We start from the raw sequence: 25997 nt of genomic DNA on the forward strand, positions 1-25997 counted from the left end.
AAAAACTATTCTAATCTGGCCAAGAATGTTCTCTTGGTGCCAAATAATGATGCTGATTCTTATTATGGAGATATTTTCCCACAAGAAAACTGGAGCCATTAACTCCTTATACATTCAACTTTTTATTTTATTTGAAGCAAGGGTAAGGCACATGCATCTGAAACCGTGGCACCAACTTTGGTTTTAGTTTCCGTGTAAGTCAAAATAAAAAGACATCTAGATTTAAAGTGCAAAGCAATGCCATTCCTGCTTGCAATTTTTTTTTGTTAAGTTGAAAGTTTATGGAAAAAGCCTAGCTCCACTGAAGGTCTAGAGAATGTTGTCTCTGAATTTTAGCCTTGAATATTATCAACATTTAAGAGAATAGATGCCCACTGCAAATAAATATCCGCAAAATGTATGTTGCTCGAAGGCCACTGCTTTGCCCACTTTGGAGGGGGACATTGACATTTTAGTAGTTCCGACCCCCCCCCCATACCCGCAGTAGCATCTCCTTCTTCATCTCCCTTCTCTTCCCACTTCCTTGCCCACACTGCCATTTAAATAGATGATTAATGCACTAGTATTTCGCCACAATCATTTAAATGACCTGGCTCACCAAAGCCAGCAAGACTAAATGGCAGAATGGAAATGATGCAGAGGCCTGTAAGGAGAAAGGAGGAGGAAAGAAGTGAGTGCTGACAGGAACAGCACTGAAATATCAAAAAGTTGTTAATAGGGAGAAGTTTTTAAAAATGGAGATAGAGATCAACATGCAGTTTTTCTCAATCTTCCTAATGCTGTGACCCCTTAATTCAGTCCCTCATGTTGTGGTGACCCCCAACCATAACATTATTTTCATTGCTGCTGTAGTAATTTTTAGTCCCTTTGCGGAGATATGGCAATATATAAATTAAGTATATTATTATATTTATTATTATTATTATTACTGTTATGATTCATCATATTATTATTATTATTACTGTTATGATTCATCACCTGATACGCAGGATGTATTTTCATTCACTGAACCAAATTTGGCACAAATACCCTATATGCCCAGAGAGTAATAAAGAGAGTAAAGTAATACTGGTGGGGTTAGGGGAATTGATTTTGTCATTTGGGAGTTGTAGTTGCTAGGATGTATAGTTCACATACAATCAAAGAGCATTCTGAACTCCAACAATGATGGAATGAAACCAGACTTGGCACACAGGACTCACATGACCGAGAGAAAATACTGAAAGGGTTTGGTGGGCATTGACCTTGAGTGTTGGAGTTGTAGTTCACCTACTTCCTGAGAGCACTGAGGACTCAAACAATGATGGATGTGGACCGAACTTGGCACGAATACTCAATATGCCCAAATGGGAACACTGGTAGAGTTTGGGGGAAAAAGTGCTTGACATTTGGGAGTTGTAGTTGCTGGGATTTATAGTTCACCTACAATCAAAGAGCATTCTGAACTCCACCAACAATGGAATTGAACCAAACTTGGCACACAGAACCCCCATGACCAACAGAAAATACTGTGTTTTCTGGTAGTCTTTGGCAACCCCTCTGACACCTCCTCGCGACACCCCCCCCCCCCCCCCGGAGACCTGATCCCCAGGTGTTGCTGTACTGCTTTAGACAAATGTCCACCATAGTGCAAGTGGTTTGAGTGTTGGAGTAAGGCACCAGGAAATAGGGTTTGAACCATTTAGGTGACCTTGGACAAGTCACACTCTCTCAGCTTCAAAGCATGGTAATGGCAAACCTTCTCTGAAAAACTCTTGACAAGAAAACCTTACTATATGGTCACCATAAATTGGAGTTGACTTGAAGGCACATAACAGCAACACATTTTAGGCTCGTCAGCTCGTAAGTGGTGCCATATGGCGGTTGCTATTTTGTGCAGTGAAAGGATTAGCTCTAATTTGTCATCAACAGACCTTCCTAGTGACTGGTAGTGTGGTAAGGAGACAGGTCATATGATAGGGCCTGGGAACTGTTTTCCCATAGAGGCAATTTTGGTTGCTATATTATAAGAAACAGCCCATTTTGTGAATAACTAATAGTTTGAATATGAGTTTTGGTCATTCTGATCTTCCTACTGAGAAAGAAAGACTACTAAATGGTTAAGTGTGAACAGTACAGGTGTGCTCTATATATCATTACCTTCATCTCTAATAATGATTTAGTTTAATATAAAGAAAACCCAAGGTGTATGTGGGTGGAGAGATCTTTAACCGAAATGTGTTTCTAAGTAATGGCTGATTTTCATGAGATAAGGATTTAGTAGGTTAAACATTATCCAGAAATGAATACCCAATCTTTTGTGCATATTTACATATTGCTTTCACAGCTAAATATTTGAATGCAAGCTAGACCAAGAACTGTGATAAGAAAGAAGACTTTAGTTTCAAGTCACTGTTAACATGGAGCATGCAATATTTGTAAAATTTTATTTGAGTTTTTTTTTCTATTTATATGAAGTTGGTCAAAACTTTTGATTTGAATGTATTCTATATTAATGCACCAGGATGCACTTGCTGAATTGCCCATAAATGCATTTTGCTGATTGCTTTCTCAGTACAGTCAATATCACCTCCAGATGATTTAAGCTTCAGTTTTGAGATGTTCCAGCCAGCGTGGTTAGTAGGGCAATGATTTGAAGTCCAAAAAGAAAAGACCGAGAGCCACTGGCATAAAGCCTACATTCTAATTTAGTAAAAAAAATTCTTGCAAAGTTGTTTGAAGCGCAACCCTGGCCATGGTGGCAGAGAGTTGTGGCATTAAGAAGGGAAATTTCCAAGGAGCCTAAATATAGGTATATAGTGTTCAGTACATTTCAATAGAAGATTTCAGTATAGTGTTTCAGAACAATTTCAATATTTCAGTAGAAGATTTATATCTGTTCCTGGCATGTTTCAACGAAATAAAGAAACACATTTAGCCCTTGGGCACACATTTAGCCATGGTCCCTAGTATACTGGGGGGAATGTAATTCCTTTATCAGATAGTTTGAGATGCTGTCTTTTAGAGCATAGGCTTTCTTAGTTTTGAAAAGGGGGCACATAGCTAGTTTGGCTGCCCAGGTAAAATTAAATGGCGAGGTTCAGTAGTATGGACATACTCTCTATTTTTCTTGCTCACTTGATTTCTATGAGCAAGTTGCAAGTTATGTAATAAGTTTGTAAAATTATTTGGATTTGTTAATGTTGAATTTCTGCATGCAAATATAACCAGAGGAAACACTAGTTCATTTTTTTCTGTAACAGTTTAAATCATGATTAGTATTTCCTAGATCCCATTTTATGTAATGCAAACCAAGAGCTTAAGTAATACTGAATTGCTCAATGTGTTGGCATTTTCCTTCCAACTGAGGCAACTATGTGTGATATATCCAGGTGGGACAAAAAAAAAACTTGGAGAGCCATTGACAGTTCAAGGTTAGAAGTGAAAATTCTGCACCCCTCTGAGCTACAACTCCTATCAACTCTATCCAATATGGTTTCCTTTCTAGAGCATCACAAGTTGCCCAGCTTTGTAGAAAATACTGTGTTAGATGAACAATTTATCTGATCTGGCTTGTTTATTTATTTATTTGTAACATTTTTATCCCATCCTTCTCAACCTCCGAAGAGGGACACAGGACAGTTGCCAACAGGCACCATTCAATGCCGATACAATATAATAACATAGCATAAAACACAATTAGCATAAATTAAAACAGTTATAAATATACATTAAAACAGTTTGCCGGTTCAGTTCAGGGTTAGAAGTGACTATTCTGCACTTTTAAAGAGGCTTTCAAAATTTTTCCACATTACTTTTGATTCTCATTGAGGATTTCTGGAATGTATTTTCAGGTCTGACATACATATTGTTTTCCTTTTGTTAATAAAACATGCTTATGAGTATTTAATGCTAAAAAGGGTAAGTTTTGCTTAATGTGAAGAGAGCCTTATTTCCGTGCTTCTTCACAACTGACTTTGGAAGGTTATCTGTTCAGCCTCAGTGTAGAAGACTGTTCAGCCTGTCTTATATATCTGAAAACTCCTAAAAGAGGTAATCTCAAGTGGTGAGGGTGAAGAGGTAACTGTGTTATACTCATTTTATGAGCAAGTTTTAGGCTTTCAATAAAAAGGAAAATATTTCAAACTTCCAGTTTTCCACATAAAAGGTTTCTTTTCTTTCCCTAAAAACATGACCCTTTCCTGAGACACTGCTTTCAGTTGATCTGTTTACCCCTGTGTGCATTTTCTCAGTGGGGAATTTTCTAAGGAGCTACAGCTTAACTGATGTCTTTTCCATTATGCAAAAACAAAGTGGTATGTTAAGATAGCTCAGATGCTTGGCTTACCTGCAGAGATAAAAAGTAGCACAGATGAGTGTCAAGAACAGAACACTGCACCAAGAGTTCACGGGTGTGGGAAGGCATACTAATCTTTATAAAGACTCAAAATCCAAACTGGAAAAATGGAGCAAATGTAGCCTGTTGATTTTAGCTGCAAAGCTGTATGAAATAGTTTCATCTCACTGGCTTCTTGGGGACTTTGGATGGACCTTCTCAGTTGCTACTCTCATACTGGAATAGCTCTCTAGGGAGGGTAGGATTTCTGCCTCATCACACAGATCCGACATGGATCTGGATTATGTTTTGGTTGGCATGATTTTAATTGTGGATTTTAATAATTCTGCTTTTAATTGTAATTATTTATTTGATATATGTGTGTGTGGCATCAAATTGCTGCCTGTTGTAAGGCTGTCTTGAGTCCCCTCCGGGGTGAGAAAAGCGGGATATAAATATGGTAAATAAAATAAACATTTTGCTATTCTAGCAGGTATTTAGGAATTGATTGCAATGGGATTTAATTGTTTATTTGTGTTGTGGTTTTTTAAAACATTTTATCTTTTAATAAATGCTTTATGTTGATTCTATACATTTTAATCACTTTTAAAAATAATGTTAACATATGCATTACTGATGTTTTTCTGTGATTTTTTTTCTGATTTAGCTATTCTATATACCTCCTTGAGTCTTAATATTGGGGGAAAGCAATATCTAAATGATGAGGGATCTTTAATGTCTGAAATGGCACTTGGAGGGGGATGTCACACACACACACACACACACACACACACACCACTGTATACAATATTTTGGGCATCAGTCTTGAAGATAATAGAGTTGTCATTGAATTAATCCAACTACCAACTGAAAGCACTTCAGAATGCCCAGATTGGGAGTGCAAACTTTTTTTTTACTTCTGACATATAGGTATCAGCACGTTTATCAACAAATAGTGAAGAATACATCCATTGGCTTATTGGTAGAAATACCTTCAGTGACATGTTATTATTAGTCTTAAGTCTGGGTTTCTGCCTCCAGTATGAGAAGCTCATTGTATTATCACGATTGTAATGTCACAGAAGGCGTGTAAATTGTACAGTTTCTACTTTTCACATCAATCATTCTTCATGGTAGATGGGCTTTACTTGATATTTTTGTGCAGCTTATAAGGATGGAGGTATAATATTTGACATTACTCGCATTCCATTTAAAGTAGAAGCAATAGCCCTTCGCAGTCCCTTGATGACAAGCTCAAGTTGGTTTCCAGTGAACAAGACTCATTTAATTGTAAGTGTAAACAAGAAATTGTGTTCATGTGCTATGGATTAATCCATGAAAATATTCCTAAAAGATTTTCAAGCATACAAAATATGTCAGAAAAATGTGACCCAGTGAACAACTGCTTAACAGCTTGAAACAAAGTGAGATGGTCTATTCTGGTCAAGGTTGAGAAAAGTGACCAGTAATTTCTTGCAATCCAGAAATATTTGAAACAGAAAAGGTAGGTGATGAGGAGAAAACACAAACAATCCATAAGAGATAGCAACAGTCTGAAATGTTGTTACTTATTGCAACAAAGGCACAAAGATGGCAGGATGAGTTCAAAGAAGCATACCTCTCATTGGAATGTTTCCCTAAGTTCCAAATTTTTCTGTTTTGGGTTTTTTTTCTTGTGTTGTGATCCATGATGGTGAGATCTTGCCTTAAGTGTGTGTGTGTATCTGTCTGTGTTGTGCCTTGCTGTGTCTTGATGAGTTACCCGGTTCTGTCTTGCAGCCCTCAGAATCCAAGTCCAACGTCACCCCTTTCACCGTCCTGGCCTATGTTCTCCGCACCATCCAGTCCTATGCCCACCTCCTCTACGTCCAGCGACTCATCCCCCATCAGGTCTGTTGCAGGTTTGAGGGTTTTGTTTTGCTTGATTTTGCTGCACTGCTGCTTTTATGTTTTCAGTTTACATGCCTTTCCCCTGCCTTTCTCAGAAGTCCTCACTCTGGCCCAGCTTGCTTTAGTTTCTAGACTGCACCATCCCATAGTTGCTATCCAAGATCAACACAGAGGGAAAAAAAACACTGTGACCCTTAGAAGAGTATGGTTTGAATTGCCTAAGCACTGTTTTCCTTAGCTTTCTAGTTATCCCAGCTGCACGACCTCACCTTTTTGGAGCATTCCTTTCAGCTATGAGATCTATTGGTTTTTGAATACGTACAGTTGGATTTCTGCTTTACTTTTGCTTAATGATTGGCTTTTCTGGAGACTCACAAAATTCATCTCTGCAACAGGGAGGTTTTCATTATCATTTCCAAGTATCTAAAATTGCAGGAAAAGTCTGTGCAATTTTTAAAAAGCCTTCCGTCCAAATTTCCTTCCCACACATTCAGTTGTGCCAATGAAAATAACTATATAGAGCGTTCAAGTTGTTTGAACACCACATGTTATTTGTTATATTTATAACTTAAGAAATTATACATCTGATATGGATTTCTTCGAAACTGACACACTGTGCGGATTCAAAAGCCAATGCACCTGCTAAAATGAAGGACAATTAAGCCAAACAAATGAACTAACCTGCAAAAGACCAGTGATTTTTATTACATTCTTGACAGCTTTTAAATGCTTGTCCACATCACAGCAACCACAGTGCAAATCTATCCTCTGTTAGTTCCCAAAGGTGGTACCATCTATTCAAATGGGATGGGTCCTTCTACTGATTGGCAACCTAGTTTATATTTTGAGGACAATTGTCTTGTCCATGGCAAAAACATTGTTCCTAGATTTTCTTGTGAACTTAAATGTTGGATTTACTGTCATTTTAATCCATGAAAATATTCCTAAAAGATGTTCAAGCATGCAAAATGTGTGAGAAAAAGGTTGGTACTCCTTTGCCATGTGTGTACTAGTAAATGAGGAAGGAAGGTAACCAAAATGGAGCCCAGTTTACATCTCTGCTGAAGACGACTAATAGCAAGAAATGCAAAATGTCATAAAGATACATGTTTACTTCTTTATTTGCCATTTAGATTTAAGAATTACAAAATGACTTATATCACTAAAAACCTTTAACATACACAAATACAGTCAGCCCTCTACGTTCTCTTAGGTTATGGGTTCAGGACCTCTTCCATATGTGGGGAAAACAAATTAGAAAACACTAATTTTTTTACCTGACAGAATCCATCTCTAGGAATTCTAATGTTTTCTAATGCAACTCCTTGCCCAGTTCCTGGTGAAGTTGATTGCAGATCTGTGTTGAAGGACCTAGGGATGTATAGAGAGGCATTCTCTCTTGAAAAGTCAATTCCTCTGGTACAGTTTTATAGTCAATGTCCATTGGAAATTGACCATAGAATCACATTTGAGGACCTAGAAGTTGCTCTAGAGACTATATTAATCAAATCTACAAATAATAAAACGTGCAGAAGTTAAACCCGGAGATGTGTTGGGGTTGACTATATACAAACCAACCCTTTATAAAGTTCGAGACATTAAATTAAGGTTTGGGTAAACAGAGGAAGTTTGCTTGAATAACTACATTTTGGAAACAAAACAAAAAAAGATGGATCACCTTGAGTTACAATGAGAGAAGATTATATATCATAGGTTTCACCATATTACATGCCCTGCTTCAAACAATGGGACTGTGTGGCACCAGGAAGGCCTTTCCCAACTATCTATCTCAGTGGTTGAAATTTAAAGTGGTGAAATGAAATTTCCCAGATAACCATGTTCTGAGTTGTTTAGTAGCGAAGAGACATGCAGTTTCAGCAGAGTATTACCAAGAGGCCGCCCCACCAAAAAAATAAAAGCCAGATAGTAATATTCTGCACCAACTGCAGTTTCTGGACCAGCCTTAAGAGTATCTCCATAGGAGCATATTGCAGTAATCCGACCTTGCTTGAACCATAGAAGTTGCCCTTGCTTGGACACATAGTAGTTTAGTTTTCCCTGTCCAAGAAAGGGGAAGGATACAGAGATAGAGAGATGGAACTAAGATGGATGAATACGAAATCCATATTCTCTACCCTTTTCTACTGGGTATTGTGATGGTTCCCATTGACCATGCTCCAGTGGAAATCCAAGAGTGGAGGCTTCTGTATTGATAGATTAGATCTCAAAGAGCACCAGTAGTAAATCAATGCTCTGTATATTAGGATCCTGAACTTGGATTCTTCTATTACAAACAATTAATTTTAGTTCCAGCCTCATCTAAGATGGGTAATGAATATTTACCATTATAATTAGTTAGAGATTTTAAAAGTAACTCTTCGTTTCTATATTTCTCAAAAGTAGCAAAATTGTTCCTTTTAACTTAGGTTTTATTTAGTAGGGGCCATTTGCCTGTGATACAAAACTCAGTATCTTCCCATTCCCCTCATCCTCAGCTTGGCTCCTACCACAAAGCATGAGGCAGCAGCATGAGGCATGGCATGAGCCAGCTCTTGATCTATGCACCATTCTACCTCTGTCATTTAGAGATGCTCCCACCTCATTTAGTACCTTTAGAAATCACATTAAGTATCCCAGTGGCATTGGGATAGGGATAGAAGTTATCCTTTGTGAAGTTACAACCGTTGTATCTTTGTTTTTAAGGAAAGGAGCGAATTGCAAGTAATTAGCTGATTGCAACTACTTTATTATTTTTAAAAGCTATATCCTGCTCTGTATATATAGATAGAGGTGTCTCCTCAAGTACTGAAGCCACAAAGACTTTGAAGACGAGCACCTGTATTCAGACTACGAGCAAATTGGGAGCCAGCATGTTATGATTTCTATGTAATGTGCTGGTCAGCAGCCTAGGTGCAGTGTTTTGCACTAGCTACAGTTTCTGAGTAATCCTCAAAATCTGCCCATGTAGATTGCTTTACAGTATTTGTGAAGTTACTACTCATAAACTGCTTTGATTAGGTCCAGGAAAGGCTGGAGAGTGGACCAGCTGTGGAGTTATTTGCCTGACCATAGCTATTCAGTACATTAGGAATCAAACTAACTAAGGGCCTGTTAAACAGCCTCTTTATTGCGAAAACTTCTGCAATAAAAAAGGGGCTGTCCAGAAGACGTTCTGGACAGCCTTGCATTAATTCGGCACAAACTAGGAAAACCCAGATTTGTGCCAAATTAATTTGTTAGTGGATTTATTCCGTGTTTCTTGGAAGGCACGGGATAAATCCAGTGCTTCTGGGGCTGGATTACACAATACTGCAGTCCAGACATCATTCCCTCAATTTACTGGGCTAAATAAGCCCGGTAAATTGTGGAAATATTTTTCTAAGGGGTCTGGGGGCTTGGGGGGAGGGGCTCTGGATGTTCTCTCGAGCTAGTCCCGAGAGAGCATCTGGACAACCTTGCCCGAAAGTGTGTGCTTTTTGGCGTGGGTGCGGACAGTCCCCCACAAACATCTGCGTTTTTTAACTCGGATGTTTGTGGGATAAAGGGCTGTCTGGAACCACCCTAATAGATTATTTGCCAGACCAGATCTGCTCTCCATCCCTGCAAACTTGCAGTACTGGTGAAATCTGTTCAGTTGATGCGAATACACTATCAAAGCTGAGTTTCACCCACTCACCCAGTGTTTCTGATCTTACTCCAATTATGTGACTGCTACTTTCTGATTTCAATGTTTGCTATCTATGCTAAAGGCCAGGAAAGTAAGCCTCAGTTGAGCTCTGGCCTATGACAGTCTTCTGATCAAGTCAAGCCTTGGGATTGTTCATATTGTGATGACTCTAATCAGGAAGAATAAGTTGCCGAGGTTATGAACCCATCGAACACTTCCTGTAATATTCATGTTTTGCAGCCTTGTTTACTCTGTATCTCATAGTTTGGATTCAGATCCCAGCAAGGGTTGGGTGAGTGGCCCTGGGGAGCTTATCTCAACCTTGGTTTCCCATCTGTTCACTGAGAACTGCCTTGCTTGCTCTTTGAAGGCAAACATTCCAAGGATTGTAAAACATACATGAAACAAATTAAATATATTGTGTTAAATGTTATTTAAGTTGCCTTCCAACTCTTATTGCTGCAATAAATGGAGTCAATCTTGTCAGCTTTTTGTAATGAAGCCTCAGGCTTATCTATACTATTCAAAATGTATTTCATTATATAATAGTCTTACATTTTCTACTGCATACACCTGGAGTTAGGTGCGCCTTATCATAAAACCCCAATGAACAGGGACTTAACTTTTGTAATAAACAACCATGGCAAAAAGCCCAGTGATAGCTAATGGAAATGTGTATGTAATATATGTCTTCATATTTGTAATCCCCTATCTGCCATTTCTCTAGGTTGCTGATCACATGCAGTGCTGCATCGGGCAACCAGAATCCACTCAAATTTCAATGCCTGTTCCCCTAAGGAATGGTGTGGTGGTATATTTTGAAATCCAGGAGTTCAATTTGATGTCTCCTATAGCTGTATCACCAAGGAGGCTCTGTAATCATGCCCACTTGATTCATAGATATTCCCTTCATTCTATGATAAAGAAAACAAAACACAAATTAAATATAACTGCAATGCCTCCTAGGCACAGTTGCCTTGAAATGCATTTCATTGATCTCAGTGATGCTTACTTGTGACAGCATTAGTTTAGCTTGTAAACCACACTGAGCTTTAAGAAGGGGCATTCAGACATCTGAAAAGCAGTATTTAGATTTTCATTAGAGACACAAGTAATACTGAAAAGATTTTTTTTTTCAAATACCCTTCAAATGTCATGTAGGATAACTATCAAAGAAAGGAAATGTCATTTGCTCTACTTGATTATTTCCCTCGTTCTCTGGCTTGCTCTATGATAATTTAGCACAAAGAATAATAAGATGTGCAAATCGCATTGCATGTTCAGTGCAAATAATGCTTTGCATAGCTACATAGCATACAGACACAAATGATTAAATACAAAAGACTGCAATTTGATGTGTTTAGAGCAATAGATACGATTGGCACACAGATGAATCTGGATCCAGGCTTCAAGCAACCTGCCTATTGACTTATGAACTCTCATCAGGAAGTGCAGAAGAAGCATCTGCCCAAAAGTGGACAAGACTAGCTCCATGCCACAAACACTGGGTCTGAAAAGGGGAACCCCTTACATTTCCAGTGCCTGAGAAACACTGGTCTTAACAGATCCAGAGTCCATGCCATTTACACCTATAAAGTTGTGACAGTATTTGCATACATGTGACCAAATAAACACAGAAGGAGGCAGGGTGGAACCCCTGCTATTGCCTGAAATATCCCCCGCCCCCCAACTTCATTCTGGCCAAGGTGTGGGGAGCACCAGCCAGTGATCTCAGATGACATTTAAACTCATTGAGTGGTAGTTCCCACCAGTTGAAAGCCCCAGGCATCCCCTGACCAGCAAATGGCACCCACCATTGCTTCACTGTTGTCCTGAACCACATTTGAGCTATCCAATGTGTCATGCAGCACACTTATAACCTCATCCTCTCTTCAGGCCACAGAGAGTTCATTTATCTTGATTCTTTGGGGGACAACTTCATTGATCTTGCTCTAGGGAAGAATTCCAATGATGTGGACCTCTGTCGTCTCCTGTTACATTACACTACCACTTCTGAGCATGTACAGAATCTATTTCACTACTAGTCATTATTGGTTTACTTTGGGTTATCAGCTGGATGTTCTAGGTGGTCTCTAAACCTGACACTATTTATGGGAGATATATCACTATGTGACAAAATGTCAATATCCATTTTCCCCTTAGGAAGGCAATAAGCTAAAAACTGCTTGGAACTGTGGGTGAGTCGAGCGTTAGGCAGCAAGGTCCTCCCCCCCCCCCCAATTATCTTCAAGCATGATTCTGATTAGATGCTCTCTGTAATTTCCCTAGGAATTCTTTCTCACTTTCTTACTTCTTTCCTTCTGGGTTAGAGAGCAATGTAATGTAATCAAAGTTACATCTGTCAGAGGATACTGTATTTGGGTTGTGTGTGTGTGTGTGGGGGGGGGGGGGGATGACGACGACTCTTGCTCATCATTAGACAGTACAAGGTCACATGGGCAGAACTCGACTGAGTGCTTTCCTGGCCACGTGCCATGCTCAGAGGCATTTTTTTTTAAGAACAAGAGTGATCAGAAATATCCAGGGCTCATTTAGGTCCTTGATAATCCAAGCTCAGCTTTGAAGGGCACTGCAGTGCAAAGAAAGAAGGGCACTGCAGCTGCAGGCGTGCATAGAGAGCAAAACAAAGGAAAGAAACTGGGTGTCCAGAAATGCATCACATGATAGGGATTCTCTGCCAAACTGCTGTTCAACTTCTTTTCCTAACCCGTCATGCACTGTATTGGCCTGTGTTTCACTCCCTCTGGATTCATTCCCCAACCCTACCCAGTTCCTAATAATAAACAGTCACAGGATTTCCTGAATAGCAGAAGCTCAGTAGCTTTCTCTTTTGCCTGTGAAACACTACTCCTTCCCATTGCCTCCTCTTCGTAATTTACAGTTGAGTTTATGGATATGCTAAACTAAGTTAGGTTTAGGGGTATGCATGTCTTTGTGATTTTCATTTGTGGTTTATTCCACACCAAGACACACCACTTGGTTGAACTGAATACATGAAATATAACGAATAGCAGTGGTCTAAAGTAAAATTCTGAATTCTGAATGTGAGTCAGGGAAAAAAGAGGCTGTGAAAGTTCATATGGAGGAGAGCTTTGTGAGAAGTCTATAGGGTTCATGGGAATTAATTTCAAAAAGAAACTGATTGGAATTTAAATATTTTACATGTAGTATTTCTGCATTTGCTGGTTAACTTCCATGTATCTAAATGTACACACTGAAGAAAAATCAGGGTAGGATGTATGGCTGTCTTTGTCCATTGCAAATAATAATTAGCTGATAATTGGATAGCATAGACATTTTTCTGAATTTCATTTGGGATCTGGATCTGCATCAGTCTGAAGTGAACCAAGGAAAGCCCAATTGCTGAACTGAGGTATGCATGTCTGGTGAACAACTACACCAAAAATACTATGAATAGTAGGATTAACCATAATCCAGTTCTTCAAATCTGAATCCTAGATTGAGTTTCTATCAGAAGCAATGGTAGGTTGGAGAAAAGATATCACGTGAAACTTTTTGGAGTGAACAGAAAATATTATGTAAATGTAGCTTTTGTTGTATGGCTGATGTAGGACTTTTCAAAAGAAAGTACCTTGACTTTCCTTACAAATGACACCCTGTTAAAACACTGATGTTCACCTCAGTTTCACAACCTGGGGCTGCAATCCAATACCTGTTTACCTGGGAATGTCACACTGGGGACATTTTAAATTTCCTTCCAACTATCCCAACTTGGCAGAGACAGTCCTGTTCCAGGTTGCCTCTCATTCTCCTGCTTTCCCCCTTTGTCCTCAGTTTATTTCAGTCGCTGCAAACTGAGCTGAAATTGCAAGTGCAGTTTACATTCATTTAACTCAGGGGCAGAGAAAGGGTGGAAGAGAGCAGAATATTGCTCTTCCCCGTAGGCTCAGGAAAAATCAAACTGCTGATGTTTTTTCCAACTTGCATTCTTCCTGATTAATAACTATCTCCATCTAGAGTGCACCTTGCTGTTGCTTGACCACACATGTCTTGGTTTTCATTTGTGAAATGTTGGAGGGTTTCGTAGATGTGTATGAAGCACGTGAATTTCCTGGTTAGGGTCATAAGGAGGAAGTTATTCTTCTGCTATTTCTTCAGTTTGGATTTCCAAATTTTCTAAAGACACATGTTTAATTAATGATGATGAAGATGATGATGATGATTTATATATATCCCACCCTCTCTTCCCTTGGGGACTAGGAGAGGCTATGGTCTCATGGCACTTTCCCAATTTCGTGCCATTCATTAATGATATTACATTCCCTGTTTTGTACAAGCATGACACGCATGTGAGTAATTGTGCGGATTAAGCCATCACACTTCTTTCAGTTTGTGGAAAGTTTAAATAGGTCCTTCACAAGTTCCTGGTAGGAAAAATACTGATACATCTTGTGTGTGTGTAAATGTGATCACAAAAAGATTATGTGATTAGTTTTGACTTGTTTCATTGTTTTTCCCAAGTTTAGAGAATCCACATCTAAGGACCCCAAACTAAGATTGTATTAATTGTGTCTTTGCATCTAAGGACACCGACTATAACACTGAAATAGTATTCACTATGTGGGGTGTATGGTTTTCAGACTGACAGAAGGAAAGGAAAGAAATGTAATTCTTTGCTTCTCTGCTGTAGTTCTGATCAAAATAACTCCTCCAGAGCTGTTTACATTGGGGGGAAATCAACCATTGTCTTCTATGGAAAATTTCTTCTAATGCAAAAAGCATCTTCAAAAAAGCGATTTTCATTAGGGAAGCCACCTGCTCCAATCTGAATAATTCTGCTTTGCATCTGTATACCTCCTCACAGATACTACCTGCATTTTCTGAAAATGCACTTTAAAGTCTAAATATTTTTATTTCACACAAGCACCCACAGAATTCAGTAGCTCTCAGTGAGTGGTAGTCTATCAAAGCTGTACCAATTAAGCTTGTTAGTCATTAAGATGATGAAAAATGTATTCTTTTCTTGGTTATTTCTGCTGAAACAGACAAATGTGGTTACGCGTCTGGAAATTTTAAATGCATGTATGTACTTCACATCACATCTGGTTTGACCTGGGAAAAGCTGGGAATTTGGCTCCGAGAGATCACTCTTATAAGTCCATTCATGCTATTCATATGGCCTTGGCTTATCAGACAAAATTGTCCCATTGCAGATAACACACTATCCAAAAAACTATGCTAGAACTGTTTTGATTTCATGTAATCATGCAATTGTATTGGCCTTCTATTTCTTTCAAGCACTAATCCGCTGGAGGGTCTGTTTGGTTAAAAGTTAACAGCTGGAGATTTGGAGCACTTTAACAAGTATCTGGTGTCAATCTCCTGATCTGGATCAGGATGAAATGCAAAAAACCTGAGTCACATTTTCAGATATCAATTATCCTGCTGCCCAGATGATGGTTTTTTTTTTCTTTTTAAGCACTTCTTACTTAAGAATTTTTAAAGAACCTAAAGAGCTCAAATTCAGAAACTAAATTTTCAATGTGTCAGTGCAAAAAGGAACTAATGCAAATACCTGCAAGATGAAAAAAGAAATGAAAAAAGACAAAAGATGTCTTTTAAAAAGATGGGACAAATAAAGTACAACATAGAAAACAAAGGAAATAAATCAGTCATATTTTCAAAAACTGAATTACCAACCCATAATGCCCCCTTTAAGGTATAGTTTTTTTGTTAAACTGCTTTATTGACTCTTATGAAGAGAGAATGAATTCCTTTATGTTCCCAATGATGAACCTTGTCTAGAGAACTCCATGCTGCCTACCCAAAAACGAAAAAGAAGACTCTGGAGTGAACCTAGAGGTTGAAGAACGTATGACAGTTGGAGTACTGAATTGGTTCAAGTGGACCTTCATTGAAACTCAAATACCCTTAAAATAGCATGGAAATAGAAGCTGTGGTGCCAGCCCACATAAGGAGATAAGGTAGGGTGGGAGAAAGCTGGATGCTCCTAGGAAATGGAAGGCAGGGAAGTCTTCATGGAACTGTCCCAAAGGACACAGAAGGAAAGGAAAGCAGAACCCCAAAGCAGAGGGGCTCTGTTTCTAAAGCCAGAACAGTTGGCCTCTTCACTACTTTCTCTATTCCAAATTGGCAGGAATAACTTGCCATAAAACTAATCAGTCACCACTCCAGCGCTCCCTCTCATGTTAGAGAACTGCAGAAGTGTTTGTCCATCCCAGGAAAATGCCAAGAATCTACATTTTTGCAGTTTAATCTGATTAATTGAAAGAGTTGAGTACATTGGCTGGCGCCACAACCTCTGTACCTCTTTATTTTCAGGGTATTTGAGTTTCCATGAATGTCTGCTTGACCTAGATCAGTACTCCAGCCATCATAAATGGGGGAAAAGGTTCTTCAGCCTTCAGGGTCATTCTGGTGTTTTCGTTTTCTTTTCTGGAAGGGAAACATGGGTTCAGTAGATGGCTACCTCTCCTCCATTCCAGGTATTTATCCAAGTGTGGTATCCCTCATTCTGACTTTTGTAACCAGAAGGGTTTGGGAGATGTTACACCAGAGACCAGCAGTTGCCACAGAACCAAAGAACCAGAAGCAATGAGGAGGAAGAATGTTTCATGCTTCCTTCTCCTATCCCTGAGGAAAAGATTTCTAAAACAGAACCAAGAGTATGTGCAAGACTTATTTTGACATCCACTGCTCTAGACTGAGGACAGATTTTTCTTAGGCCAAGTAGCATCTTTGACTGTGAGCAAGTTTCCCATTCTGTCTTCCCAACAAATTCCAGGACTTTAAGTAAGGAAGGAGGGAGATTGGTTTCTAGGCAGCTACCAGAGATGATTAGCTTTTTTTCCTGAACCATTAACCTTTTAAATGGTTCATAAGAAACAATTTAAATAGTAAATGGTTTCCTTCTGTCAAACAACTCTTAATGTCAGGAATAACCTTTTAACATTAAGAGTTGTTTGACAATGGAATACATTGCCTCAGAGTGTGGTGGCATCTCTTTTTCTTGAGGGTTTTAAACAGATGCTGGATAGCCATCTTTTGAGAATGCTAATTATGTATTCCTGTGTGAACGAATTGAGTTGGAATAGATAACCCTTAGGGTCTCTTCCAACTCTATGATTCCATCACATCCAGTTGCTCTAAAACCAGCAGAGGGAGTTCTTCCTTCTGTGAGACTGTTTGTCTAGTCCCTGCTCTCTATTAAAAGATAGTATTGCAAGTAGGTGAGCCTAGATCCAAATCCACCCTAGGTACTGTCAAACTGGACAATACTGAAACACTCTTGTGGTACATATTAAATTAAAAGGCATTTTTTTCCTATTGACTCAATAACAAAGCTTTATTTATACCCCGCCCCATCTCCCAACAAGGGACTTAAAGCGATTCAGTGAAGATACCAAGAGACTAGAACAATTGAAGAGGGCAAGGGGCAAATCATCTTTGTTCTATGTTTACTCTGTTTGCTTTTATTAACAAAAACTATAAGATTTGCGGCCTTTCTTGCAATGGCTTGACAAGGTAATGGTAGTATTACATTTATTACTAAGATCTAATCTGTTAGCCAGGTGCAACGTTTGACATAAATTTCTACTCTAAATCCAGGTGTCATGTTTTTCTGGCCAGCAGTTATTTGGCAAACCTCTAAATCCTGTCTGAGACAAGAGATGAGAAAAAGTTACAGGACTTGAATGAAAATGCTAAGAATATCCTGTTCTGCTTACAGATTTCACTAACCTTGGAAAACAAGCTAGGTGGGAACAGTGTCCAAGGCCTAGAGTGTTGCCAGGTTCAGGTAGACAAAAATAGTCCCTGTAATATTGTGTTCTCATGGATTAGACATAGCTGTTGCCTGAATACAAAGATTAGAAGAATGCCCATAAACTGTACTTAAATCTGTTGGAGTGCTGAGTGATTCTTGCTTGAATGCTGCCCATGGTACAGTAGCCTTCCTTACATCTGAGAAGACAGGGAGCATGGGGTAGACTTTCATACCTACAGTACAGATTTACATCACTTCATTGCCACAACTTCTTTTGCTGACATCCTCTCTAATGCCTGAAATGAGCTCACTGTGCCTAATGGTAAGATCAGCCCTGGCTTTGAAAGTTCATCTGACACATTGAATTAAACAAAGACACTATCAATAACCATCAATAACCATTTGTGACCTCTGGAATATTATTCCAAACTTTTTTCTGGCTTACCAAGAGAGAAAGGGAGAATGTATGCATTAGGAATGCCTGTGCCTTTTACATGCAAGATGGCATCAGCCCACCCTCCATAGTGTCTCAGATATGAGAGCCCTTTTCTCACATAGTCACTTACAAACTTCTTAAGTTCACCTGTAGAAGCTCTGCTCCATGTTCTATCTGGAAATGTTTAGGACTTTAGGAAAGGGACACACCAGGGATACATACAAAATTTAATCAAAAGGAAGGGAAGTGGCAAAAATAATAAGTATTAAAAGTAGAGTTTGTGCAAATTAAAAAAAATCTATGACAAAACTGAAGGGGAGAATAAAAAGTTATATTTACCCAGTTTTATGGAAGCCCTGTCTCTCAGAAATATGGGGAAAGGGATTCTTGAAATCTGCTCCTTTTGGAATTATGACTGGTCTGTATTCACTCTACATTCAGGAAGTCTATAAAGGCACTTCTTCCTGGCTTTTAAGAATGTTAGCATAGATTCTGATACTGCTCTTAATGTTTTATTATTATGGGTGTGTCTGTTTACTATTTCATTTCATGAATTGTATGTATGCCACTTTGATTGTTATCAGAACGGCAGCTTAATTGTACCTTAAATAAATAAATAGGGAGAAAATACACTGTATCCCATTCAGAAAGATCTTGTTTCTATTTTGGTGCTCCGCAGAAATGTTGGCGTAGTTCATTTTTTAAGGGGAGAGCTCTTTAAGCTGCTTTAGGATATGTTTTTGAGTTCCTGTTTCTTCCTGTGATATGGCTTAGTCGCCTTGGAGGAAACCTTGCTTTCCAGGAAAGATGTTTCTAGTCTCTCCTTTCCATTTGCTGGGCGTGAAACTTAACCAAGTTGAATGCTCTCCTGCTTACAAGAATAACAGAAAGTTAACCAGTAAGAATGTTCCCTTTACCCAGCTAGTTGTTTCCTTTGGCTGTGTTAGAGCTTTCCCTTCTAATAATCTTGCTTTTGTTCTATTCCTTTCACTCAATTACGGTTCATTTGCAGGACATGTTGTCCATTACTTTTATTATTCCCTTGCAATATTCAGCCACAGCAAAATGATAGAGATGCAGTGTTAATTCACAAAGCAGCTAAGTTTTAAGGTTTCTTTGCCTATATCAGCCTCTCCCAGAAACCAGGTCTCTGCCTCAAGTTTCTTATCAACATCTCACAAAGCTGAGTATATAGACATGATTCCCTTTCCCCCACCTTTGCATATTTGGCCAGCACCCTCTGACTTAGTGTTGCTCAGCCTATTGGGCAACCATGTTCATACTTTGATCCCAGATGCTTCAGTGCTGTGCTCAGCAAAACTTCTGAGGTGATGAAATGTAACTTGGAGAGGAGGAAGTGTCCCCCATCCTCCACACATACATACACACAATCTAAATAATCTAAAACACTTGTCATATTTTTCTCTTCTACCTGATATTCTTTAATCCTCTATTTTGCAATCTGGCAGTTTTGTCAAATGTTTCTGTGCCTATTATTGTTATTTTTATATTTTTATTTTTTTTTCCCTCGCAGTTCACCATTTCGCAAAGCCAGAGCTTTGTATGCTTGTAAAGCAGAACATGACTCAGAGCTTTCTTTCACTGCAGGCACTGTATTTGATAATGGTGAGTATCTGAGTGTGGTCATCCTGACATACTGCAAAAAACATAGACTGTGATCTTGAAGGACGGCAGATTTGTTTTGCTGAAAACTTGTGGTTTACATTGAATTGTGTACGCATAGTCCTTTACAAGAAAGATAAAATGGGAATTACACTTTTTTGATCTTCCAGTGACTATATTACATTGCCATGAAATGCACTGTGCAGAATGTTCAGATTCAACCTTTCCTAATTTTGGTGTTTGAGGTGCACATTAAAGATCAAATGACTGTTGTTGGCCATCCCTGTAAAGGTATTGCTACAAGATGGATTTTGGGTTTTAAGATTTAAGAATAAAAACCAGGCCTTGGAGCATTGGGGATGAAGGAGTGAAGAAGTGACCAAAGTGGGAGAAAAACAGAGGAGGAGAGTTCAGAAAACTCATGAATAAGAGAAGGACGTGCATAGAAGTTTCTGACAGAATGTTTGATCATCTTAGGGCTCTTCCACACAGCCCTATATCCCAGAACATCAAGGCAGAAAATCCCAGATTATCTGAGTGTGGACTCAGATAACCCAGTTCAAAGCAGATATTGTGGGATTTTCTGCCTTGATATTCTGGGATATAGGGCTGTGTGGAAGGGCCCATACTCACCCAGCCCTCCTATGTTTCAGACAGGCAGGGAAGCAAGAAATTGAGGTTGCTTATATTGAAGAAACAGTAGTCACTAGATAAAAATCAATAGATCAGTGCAGAGAGATAGGATGCATACGATTCATTGCATGTGGCATGTTCTTAAATGTAACAGCATGATCTTAAATGTTGCGTACTGTGACAAAGTGCATGTTAAAACAGTGATATTAATAGAACATTTAAAAACACACCAGTTTGTAGCAAGAAGAAAAAACATGTGAGTTCAAATAAGGTTATTCATTTAGGTTTTCCTTTTTTTTTTTTAAGTGCTTACCATACAGGCTTTTCTGCATTATGCAGTTCTCTTGCCTAAGAGGCGGGAAGTGGAACCAGCTATATAAGTTTGTTTCTCATTAGTCAGGTGGAAAAATATATTGCAAAAGAGGCTCACTGCCTTCTTTTCCCTGCATACCCTGAACCACGCTGCTGTCGACAAGGCACAACATGAAGTTTGTGAGAATCAAGCTATGTCTTGCCAAAATAAATCAATTACCCATCCTCTTCCACAATAACTGTGTGATAACTGCTTTCTTGCTGTGTTACTGAAACTGCTGTCGGCAGTTTACCCTTAAAATGAATAAAGAAAGGAGGGGAGATCATTTATTTGTCGTAGCACAGCCCTTCCATGAGATGATGATGATGATGATGATGATGATGATGATGATGATGATGAAAGTGATGGTGATAAATACCTTTGCTGGAAGCCTCCAAGAGTGTTAACAACTTTTAAATAGTTTGAAGCATCCCTCTAAAAGCACACATACATGCTATTACACTGTGTAATTTTTCAAAATTGAAAGGGACTTCTAGCCACTTTGGGCTCTGTCTCCCTCCTTCTTTTTTAATTATTTTTTTACAGTATGTGAATTCCTTAAAGGTCTCAGAGACAGAGAAAATTGGCCCTGGTGTCCCTCACATTTGTCTACCTCTTGCAAGCATATTCACAAATCTAGTCTCAGCTTTTCATCTCAAACTTTTGGGGAAAGTAATTATCCTACTTGAAAATAGGCCTGGATCAAATTTTCCATTCATGGTTCCATGAGGTAACCAAAAATAGGTTTACAGTGAAAAGGGGGAAATCTTTTACATAATGGTCAGTATGAGCTTCAATCCTATCTGGATCAGTCCTGCCATAAGATACGATGAGGTGCCTGCCTCATCACAAAATGGCCAGGATTGGCAAATGCATTGCTTTCTTCACCACTACAATAGGAGGGCTGTGTGTGTGTGCCATGTCAGTGGTGCTTCTACTGTCACCACATTCACATCAACAATCCTCTCCTGTGCATATGCCCAGCTTTCTGTCACACTGGTGCCTTCTTCCTTTCAATTTCATTGTAGTGGAAAGGAAAGAGTCAGCCTCAGTTACCCTCCATGTCAGATCCATGTCTGGAAAGCAGGCTCCCAAAGAGGCCTTTGCTACAGAGAGAATTCCCCTGCCATCTTGCCTGATTCAGTGAAGCCATATCTTGCTTCATAGGGATAGCAGTCAGCACACAAATGGGCTACTTCAAGGCTGCCCCATCTCTTCCCATCCAGAGCCCTTATCTTCAGAAAAGGGAAAGGCAGGAGGAAGGGCCATCACTGGAAAATGGATGCTATCACTTCTTGCCCTTCAAGTGCCTACCAAATAAAGCCAGATCTGTCTGCAACACAAACCTGCCCATACCAACTTCCTCTATTTGACCTCTCTTGGGTGCTGATCTTGGCATCATGTGCTTCATTTTTCCTAAAGAATGACTGTCAGGACCTGGGAAGTAGTAGATTCCCAACAACAACAACAACAACAACAACAAAACAACACTTGCCTTTCCCTATTGATTGAGACAGGAATAACAAATTAAAATACAGCAATAAATAGATGCACAAGACAGTTTAAAAACCCCAAATGTTACTAATAAGCATGTACAACATTCATTTTAGATTCTGTGGTTTTGGAAAGTGGTCGATGGGTAGCTGGGTGGGTGGCTTGGTTGGTTGGTTGACTGACTACTTTCTTTTAGGCTGGGTTTTGAGCTCAAGGCAACTTTTCCATTTGGCTCACAATATCAATTTAAAGAAAATCAACCCATCTGAAAATAATCAAAATGGCACATGTTATGAAATCCCTGGTTGTATTTCTATATTGCCCAAGCATTAATCCTGTGTAAAAGTCTTGTTTTTTTTTTTTTGGTTTTTTTTTTTTGTGCATTCCATTTTGCAAATGCCATTTGCTTTCAGTTAGAAAGCAAAACAAATTGTGGGAAACTTCCCTTTCCTTAGTTTATAAGGAGAAGGCTTTTTATTTATCTAAAAATAATTGTTAAATGTTATAATTTTGTTGTTGTTGTTGTTGTTGTTGTTGTTCATTCGTTCAGTGGTTTCCAACTCTTCGTGACCTCATGGACCAGCCCACGCCAGAGCTCCCTGTCAGCCGTCACCACCCCCAGCTCCTTCAAGGCCAATCCATTCACTTCAAGGATGCCATTCATCCATCTTGCCCTTGGTCGGCCCCTCTTCCTTGTTCCTTCCACTTTTAGCATCTACAAAATAATTTCTAACACAGCTGTTTAGCTAAGATTGCATTCTTTTGGCTAAATGGAGGAAAGGCAACACACATATATTGTCCAATGTGGTGGGGAAAGGGGAAGGAGACCAACAAATGGGCTCTTCTGTCTTCTGTTCATGAACCAGACCAGCAATTCTTAATGGATGCAATTAACACTCCTGCACATGGTTATGCAGAGGAAGAGAGTCTACTGTAAAACATCATAACTTTGCTTTTTCATATGGATATAACATGAGGAAAGTATTGCAAAAATACCCTTTTTGTTTGTTTGTTTGTTTGTTTGTTTGTTTACAGTATTTATATTCCGCCCTTGTCACCCTGCAGGAGACTCAGGGTGGATTACAATGCACATATACATGACAAACATTCAATGCCATTTAGACATACAACATAAATAGACAGACACAGAGGCAATTTAACATTCCAGCTTTTCCGGCTTCATGAGGGTATGCTCGTTTCTGGCCACGGGGGAGCAGCCGCTTCACCGTCCACTTGTGTCACCGAGTCCTTTGATGGAGTACTTCCTCATTTTTCTGCACGCTGCTGGAAGGTTTTATGGCATCGTACATTAGTTAAATTAGCCTCCCCGCATAAAGTGGTACCTAAATTTCCTATTTGACAGACGCAGCTGTCTTTCCGGCTGCATAGGTCAACAGCAAACTAGATTATTAATGGTCAGAAGCTTACTCTGGCCCGGGCTGGCTTCGGACTCATGACATCTCGGACAGTAGTAATTTAATGTAGCTGGCTACTAACTAGCTGCACCACAGCCCGGCCCGGTTGTTTGTGTCTTTAAGTAATTTTCGACATGACAACCCCAAAGCACAACTTTCACAAGGTTTTCCTGTTTAAAGGGGGTTCCCTTTACCCTCCTCTGAGGCTGAGAGAATGTGACTTGCCCAGGGTAATCCAGTGGGTTTCCATGGCTGAATGGGAATTTGAACCCTGGTCTTCAGAATTGTAGTTCAATACTCAAACCATATGCCACACTGAGTACACACTATGTATTCAAAAATGGACAAAAACAAGTGGTGCACATCATAGAATAAGATGTGAATGTATGTGTTGTAACATCAAGTCACCTATCAACTTATGGCAGTCTCATAATTTTGAGGTTTTTTGAGGCAAGGAATCTTCAGAGCTAGTTTGTCATTGTTTTCCTCTGAAATATTGCCTGCAGCACCTGGTATTCAGTGGTAGTCTCCATTGCAAATACATACAATACCTGACACTTCTTAGCTACCAAGATCAGACAGGATCTGGGGCCTTTGAAGGTATTTAGGCCCCCTGGCCTTAAGATTTTAGTCACTGCAAATCATGCACCAAAACTTTCTGAGGGATGGCCTTTATGAGGTGCCACATCATCAACTTACAAATAGAACTTGGGTGAGTGTATCTCAAATTCGATTTGCAGGCACTCAACATGCATACACCCTCACCTGGAGGACACTGACTTCTCAGAGATGCCACATTATTGCATGTCGCCCAGCCCTGCGTCCAAACATTGTACTTCCATGTACTTCCATTGTAATTCCTATTGTATATGCAAGAAATGAACAGGGACCTGGGATAAGCATCCCACAGTAAGCTTTGTGTTGCACCCAGACTTCCAGGGGAGTGTCCCCTCTGAGCAAAATGCCATTCCATCCAGCCCAATTTTTACGTGACACTGTCAAGATCAGAGGCCTACACCCTTGGGTGTTTGCTAGTAAAGTGAAGAGGTCAGCTTGGGACACATGCAACATATTGTTGCTGCTGCATTTCTGAAACAGGTTGGAGCCTGAACAAGTAGATCTGATGATACTATTGGGCTTCTTCTAAGCTTTGTAGCAGTTTTTGCAAAGCCAAAGAGACAGAGCAACATTGTTGTATAGAAGGTTGCAATCCCTGGAGCAGTGATTTCTAAGTTGTGCGATATGGTGGAATAGGCTCACTTCTGGCTTCCCACTGTGTACCAGGAACTGGCACTATCTTTGTGCCCATTGCCTATGGCAGTTCCTTGTTTCCTGGGCGCTTGCAATCGACTGGCACCCAGTGGCTCAAGATCAAGTATCTCCAACCACTACCTGGAGTAGCTCTGGTCTGGAGAATATTTTACTAGTCCAGTAAAATAAAATGAAATGATGGACTTGGTCAAGACAGATAAATTAACTTGCTTATTAAAAGAAGGAACATTAAAAAATTATTAGAAACCTTTTATTGACTTTTTGCATGAAGAAGAAAGGGATTTACAAATTGTAAAGTTTTGAAGACAAATTTAAAAAGTGTTTTTGCTTGAGAAAAGAGTCAACATTGAGAAACCTGGAGGGGGATGCCCTTTTTATTCTATGTAGCTGCATGAAGATAGATCAGAAGTCAACATATTTTCTTTTTTCTTCTTTTTATTCCCTCTTTCTTCTTTTCTGATTCTTTCTATACTTCTTATCTTAATTCTATATTCTTTTTAACTTTTTTCACTTTTTAAACTTTTAATGTAACTTTTGAAATCTCTTAATAAAAATAAATATATATGATAATATTTTACTAATCCAGATAGATCTCCACCAACATTTTACTAATTCAGATAGATCTCCAACAGTCCACAACAAATGAAGGTGATCTAGGATATCAAGTACAGTAGAGTCTCGCTTATCCAACATAAATATCCTGGCAGAACGTTGGATAAGTGAAAATGTTGGATAATAAGGATGTTTTTGGCCTTCAACTCCCAGATGTTTTTGACCTTCAACTCCCAGAAATCCTAAAAGCTGGCAAACTGGCTGGAATTTCTGGGAGTTGTAGACCAAAAACATCTGGGGACTCACATGCTGAGAACCACTGTTCTAAACTGATTAACTGTAATTACAAAAAATTTTTCCTCCATTACGTTTTCTCCATTAATCATGTCTTAATGCTAAGCTTTCAGAAAGTGACATCAACAAATATGGAAACAAAGGAATGTTAGGCAGAATAAACATAAATCTAAATTCATGGGGAAAGAGTGGCACACAATAAGAAACAACCAAGTGAATCTTAAGTGAAAAAGCCCCACAATAATGGGTACTCTCTGCCACCAGTAAATATTTTCAGGAATTATTT

The 25997-nt window shown here is 39.2% G+C and overlaps 1 protein-coding gene across 6 annotated transcripts in view; it reads left to right on the forward strand.

The window, feature by feature from the left end:
* Positions 1-25997, forward strand: part of ARHGAP26 (Rho GTPase activating protein 26) — a 284817-nt gene that overhangs the window by 249469 nt on the left and 9351 nt on the right. For 2 of the 6 annotated variants that reach the window (XM_067463701.1, XM_060765179.2), the window contains exons 21-22: positions 6095-6205; positions 19611-19702. The exons of 1 other annotated variant lie outside the window; for it this stretch is intronic. In XM_067463701.1, coding sequence (XP_067319802.1) covers positions 6095-6205; positions 19611-19702 — 203 coding nt within the window. Of the gene's footprint in view, positions 1-6094; positions 6206-19610; positions 19703-20638; positions 20884-25997 lie in introns of those variants that run through there. 3 more of the 6 variants (XM_060765182.2, XM_060765184.2, XM_060765183.2) reach the window with 3 other exon arrangements.

This window comes from Anolis sagrei, chromosome 2 (assembly GCF_037176765.1).
Source record: "Anolis sagrei isolate rAnoSag1 chromosome 2, rAnoSag1.mat, whole genome shotgun sequence".
NCBI lineage: Eukaryota > Metazoa > Chordata > Lepidosauria > Squamata > Dactyloidae > Anolis > Anolis sagrei.